We start from the raw sequence: 14,878 nt of genomic DNA on the forward strand, positions 1-14,878 counted from the left end.
TTGCAGCAAATTTGATATTTCAGTTTCAAGCAGAAGTGTAAAAGCATTTCGTTTATTTTGATAATGAAACTTATTTTTTCTTCATTCCAACACACTGCTTAGCAGATCTTAAATTTTTTGACTTTAGGAAAGAAACAATCACACATAATGGTTGCATTCTCTTCTTACTATTACAACAATTTTTTAAACAACATTTTGTAAACTGACCGATAAATCTTTTTTAAGTTCATGTCCGTAATTCTTTGAACTTATGTTTGTATTTTCTGAAACACATACACGAAAATGGGATTTATATATATGGCACTATAGGTTTAAACTAACTCAGAACAATTAAACATTTTGCATTCAATATGGATGGTATTACCTGTATTAGCACAGTTTACCATTTTCAAAGATAATTAATTGTACGCTTTGTACAATGACATTAGATTTTCCTTACATGTACTGTATGAAAAGCAGTGTTTGAAAAATAGGAATTTCAAGACTAATAGTTTGACAAACTATTGAAACGGTTCATACATCATTTATTTCAAATTGATTATTTTCCGTCGTTTACATGGACAGACAGTGTTACTTAACAGGGGCTTCATGTAATTCACAAGCAGTGTTTTCAGTGTTGTGTGTTTAAAAATGTTTTAATACCCTGTTTCAATGCGTAGTTACTTTGAATATGATCATTATCATTATTTGTAGTATCTGTCCGCTTTTTTCATATTTATCAACATATTGTACCTAATACAAGATATGCAATACCAGATATACATAAACATAATCTGTAAAACTTCCTCAAGGTGTAAAAGTTAGGCAGGTCAAAGTATTTCTTTATTTATAAGGAATTAGAGGGTGTTCGCTACTGCAATTTCTGTAACATACATATGGTATAAAGTACACCTCAATTCCATGTGCAATCGATTGTATTTCAACCCTAGATACTCTTCAGGCAACGCAACTGTCTTCATATAAAAAGTACTGCGAAGAGCATATTTAATAAATTTTTATCATTTTCCTTTTTAATTTCTTAAAAATGAATGTATCAGTCTCATCAAAATGATATCAAAAATACGATACGAGTCAATCTGTCGCGCACAGAGTATCTAGATGAAGTTGATCCGATTTTAATAAGATTGATGAAAATAATTTCCACATGTCGTAGACGTCTGACTAATCAAGAGGCGTTCCTTGAAAGTATGTAGTTACTTTGAACTACCTTTCAAGTTTATTAATTTAACATTCGGTATTGAGATCAGCGGCATAATTCACATTAAGGTTTGGTAAGTAATAATTGATTTCTCAAACCGTAAATTTGCTATGTTATGCTATGTTATGCTATGTTCGCATGACCCGAGCCTTGCACGCGACTATAGGGACTGACCTATATCTTCCTATCTGAAAACAGCTTGCATTTTGGAAATTGAATATTTCTTGTTTTGTATATCTGAACTTAATTCTTTACAGTAACTTGGTTTCAGTGTGCAATACGAAATGAAATAAGCCGCACCATGAGAAAACCAACATAGTGCGTTTGCGACCAGCATAGATCCAGACCAGTCCACGCATGGATGCGCAGGCTGGTCTGGATCCATGCTGGTCGCAAACGCACTATGTTGGTTTTCTCATGGCGCGGATAAATATGAACATATGATGGAAACAATGACTAACATGACCAATAAACACCCCAAAAAGGCGGTTTATATGGTAACAGATAAAATCATGGCAATTACTTTCAAATTACTTTCTTGAGGTAAATTACGTAGAATTCAGATCTGCTTGCATAGATGATTGCATGAAAATAATAAAACTTGGTAAATTTGCTAAATTGTTCCACACTTACTTTTTGTTTTCTTTCCTTTCTTTAGACCGAAGATTAAAGCAAATGCTTGTTTACCAAAGGGTCCGTCGAATTAAACTCAAATATAAAAGCTGATTACGTATGCGTTCAAATATTTTATAAAAGAAATGTAGTAACAATTATATTTTATGAGTCTTAGTATAATCCGTATCACTTTAGTCGATATGTTAAAGCGAGTTTAAGATGAATTGTCTTATATTACTGAAACAGCTGTCCCATTAATACAGGAAAAAAACTGGATAATTCAAGTAGGCAACATATTTTTTTGAAAGGCATCTTTGTTTCTTTTGTTTATACAATCAATACATACTCACTAAGAATTGCCGTTAGTACATACGCTCCCCACCCACCAGTTATATAGACAGAGGAGCACTACCTGCTCTATGAAAGTTACTGCAGCTAAAACAAAATCTAGCTGACAAAGTATTTGAGTATTTATCCAGGATTAGAAACTCTAAACTTTCTGCCAGTCTTACATCATCTTATAGTGGGCCGGTGGTCTAGTGGTAACACGTTTGACTGTCAATCCAGAGGTCCGGGGTTCGAATCCCGGTCTTGACAATGGAAATTTCTGAGATGCACTTGAGTGTCTCCCACATAACTAGGAGTCCTGTACTGGTTCTTCCCAGGAAAGATGGCTTTGCGTGTGTCGGTGCTATACACCGGGCACGTTAAAAAAAAACAGACTGTCTATTCGCAAAGAGCTAGGCTAAGTTAGCCGGACAAGCCAGTATCTAAAAAGGAATTCTCTCTGTCTGTACTTTGGGTTTTATTTCCTTCTGTCCCTCTGGTCAGATCGCTCTGTGTCTGTACTAGCAGAGGATGAATTTCGCGCCCTGTGTGATTGCTATTTGGAAGGGCCTTTGGGCGTGTTTATCATGAAAAGGGCGCTATATAATTTTGGTATAATAATATATAATAATTATAGTTTCAAACATTTTTGCCGAGAAAATTATACAATGATTTTGTGTCTTTCGATAAACACATGCGGCCACCCGGCTCCAGTAATCCGTGTGGTAATGACGAGACTCATACATGGCGTTAGACGGCGCGAGTAACGATGAACGCTATGGTGGATATCTTCGCGGACACCCTGCGTAACACAGATATGTTGATCAAATAGAAGAGCTACCAGTATACCGGCGTACCTACAGACGTCATGCAGAGAAGACCCCGAGCTGCTTAAGCCCTATGCTCAACGTGGGGTGGGGGCGAGTGGGGAGAGGCATCAACACGACGAGGGACCATCCAGCGACTTCCGGCTCCAACCGCCCTTTAGGTTAGAGACCACCAATTGTTTTCCCATAGACTTATATTGTAACATTATGGCGTGTACGGCCTTCCATACAAACATGTTTATCTAATTACAAGTTTTTCAAGAACTATCTTAGTTCTACCAAAATATCGGACGAAAAACATATGAATAGTGATACTTTATTTAAGTAATTTTCGTGTGAATGAGATGACCCCCTGTTTACATCATTGACATGGCGGGAGAAATTCGTTTGATAAAACTTTTTTTTCAATACACATAAAATGTAGCAAATTTTGTCAAAATGTATAATAAAATACTGTAAATGCAGTGAAAATATATCAATTTTGAAAAAATAATCACTTCCTGGGTTTGTTTACATGACTGACCAATCAGAACGCGCAGACGTTACCTTATTCCCAGGTATACACTTACCTCATTCCCAGTAAGTTCCCTGTACTTTTTTGAATTGGTGGTCTCTGACCTATAAGGGCGAGCTTGCCACACCTTACCTTCTGTATTGTCATGCATCCATGTCTCGGGGATCTGTCGTTTATGGTCTCATTGGCCGTGACAGTGACCCACTTTTGGCTTCAAAATTATTTGAACTGTGGCTTATACTCTACGGAAATTGCGTAGAGGTAAATTTTCTTCACAACTTTGGCTTCGGAAATCATCTTTAACGGCATGCCTGGTGACATGCCGGGGGTCTGTACTCTTACATAGCGTAATGCTATACTGTGCCTGAAAGGGCGGATGGACCGTTATTAAACTTAAAGACTGAACTGGACTGGAAGCTACCTTCTTGGTTGACGGCGTGCGGATTAGACGACATGCAGAGAAGACCCCGAGCTTCCCAATTCCTACGCTCAACATTGGGTGCGGGAGGGGAGGAGCACATGAACTCCACGTCGAGGGACCAGCGACGACTGCACGAGCCAGCGACATGCGGCTCCAACCACCATTATCAGTGAGACATGTCGTTTATGGTCTCATTGGCCGTTACAGTGATCCACTTTCGGCTTCAAAATTTCTTGTATTCTTTGGCTAATACCCTAAGGAATGCGTACAGTAGAGGTATATTCTCTTCACCGTTTGGCTTGAAAAATTCTTTTTAACGGCATGTCATTAGACATGCCGAGGGTCCGTACTCTTACATAGCGTAATATTGTGGCTGTTATGGCCGGATGGACCATCATTAAACACAAACACTAATAAACTGACTATATCACATTTCAATCTATTCGATCAATATGCGTCTGTATTACAATAAATTACCACTGCAGGACAAAGGAAAATGTATGTAAATCTTTGTACATCCACAACTGTCTTGCTCAAAATTAGATACTTGAACTAGGGCTTGCTGTCATTCCCATTGAAAGAAAATATCCATTACAAGTTATTCAAACAGAAATTATTTAAGCAATGCAAATTCCTAGAAGTACATGTACTTTATTCAGCGTGCAAAATAACAAAGTGAGAACATCACACCATATATTTCAACATATAATCCTAAAACAGTTATTTGGAATACTAAAAGGTAACATGGATATTTTAAATAATGATGACGCTATGAAAAGGATAATAAACGACACAAAATTATATAATGTAAAAGACAAGTTCTTAATTTAAAAACGTTTTCTTATTAAATCTGAATTTAATGAAAACAGAACTTCTCCATCAGTACAAAAATGCAATAGCCTAGAATTAGTTTATGTATTTGTATTATTGAATGGTCTACTTTCAGGCTGAAAAATAGTAAAGAAAGTATGGACTGTACTGTACAAAACTTACTATATGTACTGCTCTGTAATGGGTGTAATGAATTTTATATCGGTCAAACAGGAGATAACTTAGAAATGGAAGGACTGTACGTGACCAACAAATAAGAGACCCATCTACATGACAATCGCCTTTAGGTACACGTTTAGATATATGCTCCTAAACCGTCCCAAAATTTTCAATATTTCCTTATAACAAATTTCATAGTAATGAAATAGTTTAAGCTAGGTTATCTAAAGAACTACAAGCCAAACTTAAAACGTATTTTCTGCTCTGTTCAAACTAAATGTTGAAGGAAGTCAGTCATGATTTGGTTATATTGTATTAATTATTGATAACGCAGATCAACAGAATCAAAGATAAAAACACCCCACTTAACTGTTTCTCTTGTTGTCTAATTTATCTTTATACGTTTTTGGATAAAACAATCAAATATAATTATTATATCAATAAAGTTCAAACGTTCAGTCATGTCTATCTATATTTGACTCAATCATTCGAAATCGATAGTTGTTTTTTCCCATACAAATACATTATAAATGTTCGTAGACCCTAAAGAAGCGACGTTATAACAGTATTCCACGTATTTGTTTTTATTGGACCATATGATGGATTCTTTGATCCCAAAGGATCAGAAAAAATAACAACTAAAGGTCGAAGTACGGTACGGGCGACATTTAAAGACCGTCGCACGCAACTTAAAAAGTTCCACATTCTCTTAACGCAAGTGTTCATAAATTTTATCAATTTTACTTTTTGTCAATGGCATTCTATTTTTCGTAAACATTTATTAAATGACTAATTTCACCATACTGTAGAGAGTAAAATGTATATTCGAAATAAGTTGAAAAAACAACGACGCAATATCAATTATTTTTTAAATATCGATGCATTCAGCTATAAAAATGTCATGACTGATAGCATATTTTTATATCTATAAAAGGCGACAAGTAAGTTATATTTTGGGTGTTACTCACCCATTTAGGCCTTGGGACAGACAAATATTATCTGCTGTACAGAATGTTGAACTATTGTGGGAAACTTAAGTACAAAGCAAAAAATAGAAAGCCTTTTAACAATAAATGTTTTTGTTTGTTAATTCTGTTATGTTTGCTGGTTCCTTTGGATCATGGAGTTCATTCATTGCATCTTATACAAGAGACTACCGCTTAAGCGTGGGATTGGGAGGGAGGGAGGTGACGTCAATGAGTTACACATTTCATTATCTCTCATGAACAGACTTATTCAGACAAAGTCTGTTATTACTTTGATTGCCTTCTATCTTCCAGAAGCTGTTCTTATAGATTTTATTTCTTAAACCCAGACACGATACAAGACCGAAGAAAGTCGTCTGCAAGACGAAAGGACGACAAGGACTTTAGCAAGAATTTAAAATGCACATGTCATGGAATTCAGATACAAGAGGAAAAATGAAGATAATCTACAACCATCTTCTTAAAATAATATTAATAGATATTACTTGTTATTATCAAATCTATAGTTATAGTCCTTTCCATTGGTCTAGTAGTCACATGGTCAATGATAAAATGTCGTATTGACTCAAAGGCTGAGCCAAAAACACGTATGGACATCAAGCTGTGACGTCATCACGTCAAAACAATGCTACGTCGTACACAATATACTACGAAAAATGACCAAAGGCTGCAGATATTTTTTATTCTAATATGACAAACAATGCTTTAATCATCGCAACGATATAATGTTGACGTCACGTCGACGTGATATTTAGCACCATTTCCGGTCCTGGCGTGCATAAACAAAGGAGCGTGACGACCTAACAGTTGGCGCCATGCATGCGCGAAGAAACAGTTCTATCATATTTGATCTAAATTTTACAATAAAATTCATATTAGAATCGAAATAATTTATAGCAAAACGTTGTTTTAACACTATTTATACACTCGGGCGGTTATACGTAGGTCGAAATAATTCACTCGGGCGCTCGTGGGTTGTTTGTGTTGCTGTTGATTTGTTACCGTTGTCGTGTTGTCTACATAGTCTTATCGAAACATCTCGAATGAGATATATTGTGTATTGTTTAGTTCAATTGCCATATCGTAAATTTATTGGATAATTTATTTTCAATTAATTTTAATGCCAGTAATTACTTTTTCCACATAAATACTGTATGAGATACATTTGTTACAGGTAGCTTGCGTTAAGAAATAATATCAGTAATAAAACAAATTACATGATATAAAGAACAAAAGTACTTTGATCCAATCAACATGTCATGTTTCTTTGGCAGCGCCGCGTGATGTGAAATGTTGCTGTTTTTATAAACAAAACATAATTTAGATATTAAATTTGCCATATGACGCATGTAAAGCGTTTTAAATTAAGTTCTATTTGCAAGAGCATCGTTATATGAGCCGTGCGATGAGAAAATCAACATAGTGGGTTTGCGACCAGCATGGATCCAGACCAGCCTGCGCATCCGCGCAGTCTGGTCAGGATCCACGCTGTTCGCTAATGGTTTCTCTAATTGTAGTAGGCTTTAAAAACGAACAGCATGGATCCTGACCAGACTGCGCGGAAGCGCAGGCTGGTCTGGATCCATGCTGGTCGCAAACCCACTATGTTGGTTTTCTCATGGCACGGCTCATATATGCTTAAATTGGGAATAGTGGAATACTGGAATCGTACGTGCTATCATCAACAGCGAAATGTCTGAAGACATCATTTGATTGGATATTCAAATTCAATTTTTATGACAAATGGCAATAACATCTATGACGAAGAATCTGATATTTTAGTGCATTGAAAACCCTCCAAACCGGTAATCCTTAAAACTAGAAACACCCTAAACAGGAAGCTCTGAAAATGAATTCTTCTCAAAACCTCGGTGCATATGAAAATCGAAAATCCCTCCAAACTGGAAGTCCTGAAAACTGGAAATCCCTCCAAAGTATACAAATTTTGCTATGTCGCGGGTTTTATATCAGTATTATCATTTGATATTTAATATTACCTTGTAAACAGGAACCTCTCTTTAAGAAATGTTAAAAGCAGTCTTACATTTTCACTTCCATTTTCATGATAAACCGAACACTTTGTGATTGCGAAAACACAATCTATGAAATTAAATGGGTGATGTTGTTATCTCACGAAGTATCTTAAAAGAACAGATTATAAATTCATTCCGTTTTTGTTGTTATTTCCTACAATAATTTTTTGCTTTGTAAACGAAAACCCCTCTAAACCGAATACCCATCCAACCCGAGCTTAAAGTATTGTTCCCGGCTGTTCGTTGAATGGGTTTCACTGAACAGGAAACAAAAATGGTTCTTTGAATCATATAAAACTTTGAAAGAGACCTTCGTAACTAATTAACTTTTAGCCTGATAGCGGCAAGTGATCCTTTCTGCGACCAGTGTGGACCAAGATCAGCTGATCATGGTCTGCACTGTTCGCTATTTAGTCAGTAAATTTTCAGTGAACATCCCTTTGAATAACAAGTGGAACTACCGAAATTGAATGATGGACCAGTTCATTTTAGAAATTTAGCAGGGTAAATGTTAAATTGCGTGCAGTCTTTCATTCATTGCCTAGCTATGTCATACTTTTGTGCGTGTGTTCATATGTATTGATCATTAACTATTGCAGTGAAACCTTCATTCACAGTATGAACTAAATTGGGTAAGTGCGATTCTAAACCTAACATAAATAAAATAAAAAAATTTCAACCTAACAGGTTTTACAGAATAAGAAATACAAAATAGCTAAACGTTTTATTCATGCGGCAGCGCAAGGTGCATAACACATTATTAATTACAACCACAACGACATGATATAAACACATTAACAAACGCATCTTCATTTCTGGGAAGAGCCAACCTCTAATGTTGTGAAAACTTGTGGCACCACCCTTTTGCTTTTATATATAATCCGTATACCCATGCATTTATGAAATTCTTAAATCCATTTCAAAATCGGCTCTTGTCGCTTCTGGTCCTCGGTGTTGGGCTAGGTTAGGTTTATGGAGGTCAAATTGTTAAAACTGGGCAATTGTTAAAGTTGGTTTTGTTTTAAGTTTGTACCATTGGTATTACTTGAGGACGAGTATCGACTGGCATAACATTATATTAAGGGGCATAAACTGTCATCCGTTGGAAGTATTACCGGCAATGACTAAGTCCTCAACATATATAAACCAAAGTGAAATCGGCTGTTGATGTGTTTGGTCCTCGGAGTTGGGCTAGGTTAGGTTTATGGAGGTGGATTTTTTTGAAAGTTGTTAAAACTGGATGAGTTGGGTTTGTTTTAAGTTTGAATGTGATTAAACTATAATCGCATTAATGATGTACCGTCGGTTTTACTTGAGGACGAGTATCAACTGGCGTTTTGTTTTTCTCATAACACGTACTAATGGGCACTACTTATCAGACCTTGTTAAAATCACTGGCATTCACCTAACGTCTTGTACTTTTAGGTAAGGGTTAGGGCTTTGGGTATTTTTGAAAGTTGAATGGTATGTTGTTTACTGCACAGCATTGGGCAAATTACTGTGACAATCGATCTTGTTGGTTGACATAACATATCATAGCATAACATAACAAGCACATGTTCAAATTCAGTTTTATTCAATTCACTAATATGTATCAACATCAGTTTAGCCACGCGTGCCAATAGCTTTATAAATGTCCCCGAAACACGTTGCGTTTCTTCTAGGCGTTTGATAAAACACAAACGGTGGCATAGGCCTGTAATGTTTCTTATGATCGACTTCTCTCATGAACCTGTCCGTTATCCCATTATCGACAAACGACAGTAGAAACGTTGCATTAGCCACAATCCAATATACCCGTTCATTCCTGGCGACAAAGGTTTTGAGTTCATCTCTCCACAGTTGTATGTCATAATAGTCTATCACAAGTATCAAGAATCTAGTATCATATTTCGACAAAGCTGTCTCGTAATTCACAACGGGATTCGACAAGTCCGTAATGAACAGCACATGTTGATGTTCGATGTCGTCGTCTGAAAGAAATCCATACAGTTGTTCTTCCAAATAACTCTGGTGACATCTGCTGAGCAACAATGTATGCTCTGTCTCGTTGTAATTCTTATTTTCGTCATCTTCGTTTCTTAATAGCATATCCAGAGTTCGAGATCTCTGTCTCAGTGTTTCAATGCTAACAATGTTCACTTTCATCTCGCCAAATTGTTGAGAAGAATTATTTTGCATCTTGACAGTTTGAGAGCTGAAGATATAATGAAGCTCAAGTGCCGATTTCCCCGATACTGTACCGAAAAATAACTTTTTCAATCTATCTGCTTTCTGATTGGTCAGTACAAAGTAGGCGTGGTTTAAATGCGACATTCTGATTGGTCAAAACATTTTGAGCTAGAAAGAGTGGGCGCAGATGCAGACTTAGTGTCATTCTGTATCGCTCTGACTGTGTAATTATGTCTAAGAACATATAACGACTTTTTTGAGTTTACTTTTATTGTTTTAGGGATAGTGTTACTGGAAACATTCATTATTTTTCATGTTTATTACTCAGTGCTAAAAAAAGTTAACAGTAATTCAGTAATTCAACCAAAACATGTCTTCTATCTCGTAACATCTTGTCATACATATATCATTCCATTTTCGGTTATTAATAATGTAAGCGCCATCTTTTCCTGTTCGCGCTTCTTGTGCTTTTCTACCTGTTTTTTTCTTAGCTTTCAAAATACCTCTTTGAATGAGCTCTGCTTCTTTTTCTTGTCTGTTTCCGTGTTCGTGTATTCCATCATCAGAATCATATATGTCATATGTATCATCAAAGCACCATTTGCATTTGCAGTCTGGTCCTGCACAATTTGGATATTTCCTTCGTCTCTTTGTTGCATCTTTTATAAAGCCAGGTTCTTCACCAGTTTTGGCAAAGTGTGCCAGTTGTTCTCTTGCATTTGGTTTAGATAAAGCAAAGGAATTCGCCATTGTGTCGAATACTACAGAGTTATTTTCCATATCTATGTTTAATCTGTCATGTTCAATTTTGTATATGATCCACATGTCTTCTGGCAATTTGAGTAGGTTTGGCTTGAAGCTAGCAAAGCATACTACTTTAGGTGGATCAAATTCTTTTACTTTATTCCCGTATTTTGTACTGAACAGTCTTCCGCCCTTTAGTAACTCAAGGAAATGATAGTTGATATGTTCCACTTCTGATCTATGATAGTCCATTATGACCATTGGTTCTTCATTGTATGCATATGATAGGTCCATCGTCCTACCGTTGCCAAGTTGGATTGCACCGTGGTATGCCCATAGGTATTTTCCTAATAAGGTTTTACCTACATTTCCTGTTTCTTCCCATAACCAAAGTACTTGTCTATCAGTTTGCATTGCTATGAGTTTCAATGCTGCTTTCTGCCATGGTCTTAAAGTTACATTTTCAAGATCCAATACCATTTTGTCAACTATGTTTTCTTGTCTGAAGTTTTCGAAGTGTTCATCGAACACACGTCGTTGAGCTAATATTAAACTGCAATATGGATAGTCAGTAGGTATTAGATGATTGGTTCCTCTTGCCTTAGCATAGATGTACGCTTTGACTTTCAATGAGAGATAGTCTGTATCCACATTGGCGTAGATGGTTTTCTCATCTTCCTTGGAGACATACTTGATCACATCTTTGATTTTCTTCACACGTTCAATTATGCCACAACTGAACCTCATTTGCTTCATCCACTTTTCTTTAAAAGTTTTGAAGTTCATCTTCTTTTTAGTTTGTATGTATGCATGAGAGTGACCCTTATTCTCATCTGCACTTTTTCCAAACTCGTTACAGATGACATAACTCCGTATCCAGTTGTTGTGTATATTTCTCGAGTCCATCTTCTTCAAGAACTTGTACTTCTTCATACCTTGGTTTATAGTCAACATGAAGTGTACACCTTTACCTTCTCGTATTTTCCTCTTGAGTTTTTTACTTTTTGGTTCTATAGCAGACAAATGTTTCTTTGTCTTGATGTGCTTCACCCAATTTGACACATTCATATCCACTTTACAGTACTCACACATTTTTCTCGATTTATTGTCACGTCTTCTCATGTTGAAGTTGGGTGCATCTATGCGGCGATATCTAATATTACGATTTCTTTTGTACTGTACCGAAAAATAACTTTTTCAATCAATCTGCTTTCTGATTGGTCAATACAAAGTAGGCGTGGTTTAAGCAAACCGTTCTGATTTTAGCTAGAGAGAGTGTGTGTGTAGTTGTAGTCTCAGTGTCATTTCGCATATTGCAATGCCGAAGGAATACGTCGGCTCATACTTCGAGCCGATATCTCATTAGCTTACTGTCGAAAAACGAAATGTCAATTCGTGCTTGTTATTTGGACACCATATTTTTACATGCCGAAGAGCATAGATGCTTAATTAAGACCAACCATTTCATAATGGACTTGAATTACTTGTAAGGCAAAAGCAATGATCATTTTTGAAGGTATTCGTGTAAAAGGCTCATCTATTACTATTGACAAAACTGCGACTTTGTACAAACGAGTCCTTTGGTTAAAGCATACAAATATCCAGCATTAACTCATAATTGCAGTGAAATCGGCTTTTGGGGTGTCTGGTCCTTGGTGTATGGCTAGGAAAAAGTAGATGAGGTTAGGGTTAGGGCTTTGAGCATTTTTGAAAGTTGAATGGCGTGTTGTTTTCACACAGTATGAGGGCTACTGGCTGCACAGCATTGGGCAAATTACTGTGACAATCGGTCTTGTCCGTTGACATAACATAACATAACATAACAAACACATGTTCAAATTTGATTCAGTTTTACTGCATTCATTAATTTATATCAACATGAGTTCAGTTACGCGTGCCAATTGCTGAATAAATGTCTCTGAAACATGTTGCGTTTCTTCTAGGCGTTTCAATGAACTTGAATGGTGGCATCGGCTTGTAATGTTTCTTATGATCCACCTCTCTCATGAACCTGTCCGTTATCCCATTATCGACAAACGACAGTAGTAAGGTTTGATTAGCCACAATCCAATAGACCCGTTCGCTGCTCGCGACAAAAGTTTTGAGTTCATCCCTCCACGAGTCCACGGAATAGTAATCCAGTAGAATAACTAGCATTTTGGTATCATACTTTGACAACACTTTCTCATATGTCACTTCAGGATTTGACAAATCCTGGATGAACAGTTTATGCATCTTTCGAATGTCGTCTTCTTCAACGAAACCGTACAGCTGCTCTTGTAGGTACTCGTCATGGCATTCACTGAGTGACAGCAACTTGTCTATTTCGTTATAGCGTAGCTTGTGTCTGAGAAGCATGTCTAACGTTGCAGATCTCCCTCTCAGAGTGTCGATGTCAATTACTTTCGCATGCATCTTGTAGATTTGATAAGCTGAATGGTAGTCTTTTGCGTGTTGCTAATAAGAGCGTATAATAGAGACTGAAGCTCAAGGGTATGTTTTTCTGGTACTGTACCGAAAAATAACTTTTTCAATCATCTGCTTTCTGATTGGTCAATACAAAGTAGGCGTGGTTTAAATGCCACATTCTGATTGGTCGAAACAATTTTCGCTAGAGGGAGTGTGTGGATATGCACTCTTAGTGTCATTCTGTATCAGAACGATGAACAGTGCAGTCGCAGATTTACTGAGCTCACTTATGACAGAGAGCCGTCGACAAGCAATGGAAACGTTTGTCTTATACAAGCGAAGAGGCATAGTGAGAAGAGCTCAAAACTTAATCGAAAACATAGATAACGTGGTAACTTGTATCAACTTGGATCATGGACGATACCCTGCCTTATTCAAGAGTAGCATGTCGGCACTATCGAAACTTAACTTGTGGGAAAACGAAATCAGAGAGGCGGCGAACGAAACAGATATGTCAGACGTAATAGCTGCTGCGAGATTTCTCCTGGAGAATCAAGGCTTGTTGACGAATGAACTTGGTGAGTTGACACTTTGAGATTTGACAGTTTGAATTTGAAATTGAACTCGTTACATTTACTAGCTAATACTGACTTGTTGAATTGACCATGTAACAATTTTTTTGTAAAAGGTTCAACTGACGTTCGTTTATTTGTTCTGTTTCAGACAATATGGACAAAGCGAAGAAACAGATCACACTAACAGACACCATTGTCATAAGCGATGAAGACAATGACGAGTTGCCAGACATCATCAGTCCGACCATGAATACGAAATCAAAAAGTCCGATACACAAGCTAAAACCTTATACGAGGCCCTCATCAACGGTTACCAGCAGTACGTTGACCGAAACGGCTTGGGAAAAGAGGGAAAATGAGCTACTGTTGGCTCATCAGAGAGAACTGTCCGAAGCCAAGCAAGAGGCAAGGGACGAACTGATGCTTTGCATCATATGCTTGTCCGCACAGAAAGATCATACACTGGTGCCTTGCGGTCACACATTTTGTGAATATTGCGTCGGTCAGATAAAAGCAAAGGGCAAGTGCTGCTTTTGTAATGCCAAAATAAGATCGAGCGTAAAAGTGAGACTAACCGATTGATACTTTTGCTTCGTTGTGATGAAAGATGATAATACATTGGAAATAAAATGTTCAGAACAGTGCCGTGTCTTACTTTGTCATATAGTAATGCAAACATAGCAATCCCACTTAGGTTAGAGAGATTTTGAAACAATGTCCTAATCCAGACTCGGTATGTCATCATGTTTCTGTACAAGTGTACAAAGAACACTGTCACGAATCCTTATGATTAAACTTTTTCATTATAGATACGTTCACGCCTTGAGAAATATAATACGCATATGTCAACTCATACTGGAGAAAACGTTGCATGAATAATGAGCCTTGTATGTGTTATATCAATTTCTGTCGTGGTAAGAAAAACAAGCCAGTTTGCTAATCACCTAAAAAAGCAGTGATTTCTTTGTTTTTAAGTTTGTATCAATTTCAAAGCAAAATAGATGGTGTAAACTGGGCATCAAGGGTCTTCGGCATGTGAAAATATCGTGTCCGATTCTCTAGTATGA

At 36.9% G+C, this 14,878-nt stretch overlaps 1 protein-coding gene across 1 annotated transcript; it reads left to right on the forward strand.

The window, feature by feature from the left end:
* The first annotated feature begins 13,405 nt into the window (after positions 1-13,405).
* LOC128555876 (uncharacterized) lies at positions 13,406-14,393 on the forward strand. The gene is made up of 2 exons (XM_053539658.1): positions 13,406-13,814; positions 13,960-14,393. The coding sequence occupies exons 1-2, from the start codon at positions 13,406-13,408 to the stop codon at positions 14,391-14,393; spliced, it is 843 nt and encodes a 280-aa protein (XP_053395633.1).
* The last annotated feature ends 485 nt before the right edge of the window (positions 14,394-14,878 follow it).

Source organism: Mercenaria mercenaria, chromosome 3 (genome assembly GCF_021730395.1).
Source record: "Mercenaria mercenaria strain notata chromosome 3, MADL_Memer_1, whole genome shotgun sequence".
Lineage (NCBI taxonomy): Eukaryota > Metazoa > Mollusca > Bivalvia > Venerida > Veneridae > Mercenaria > Mercenaria mercenaria.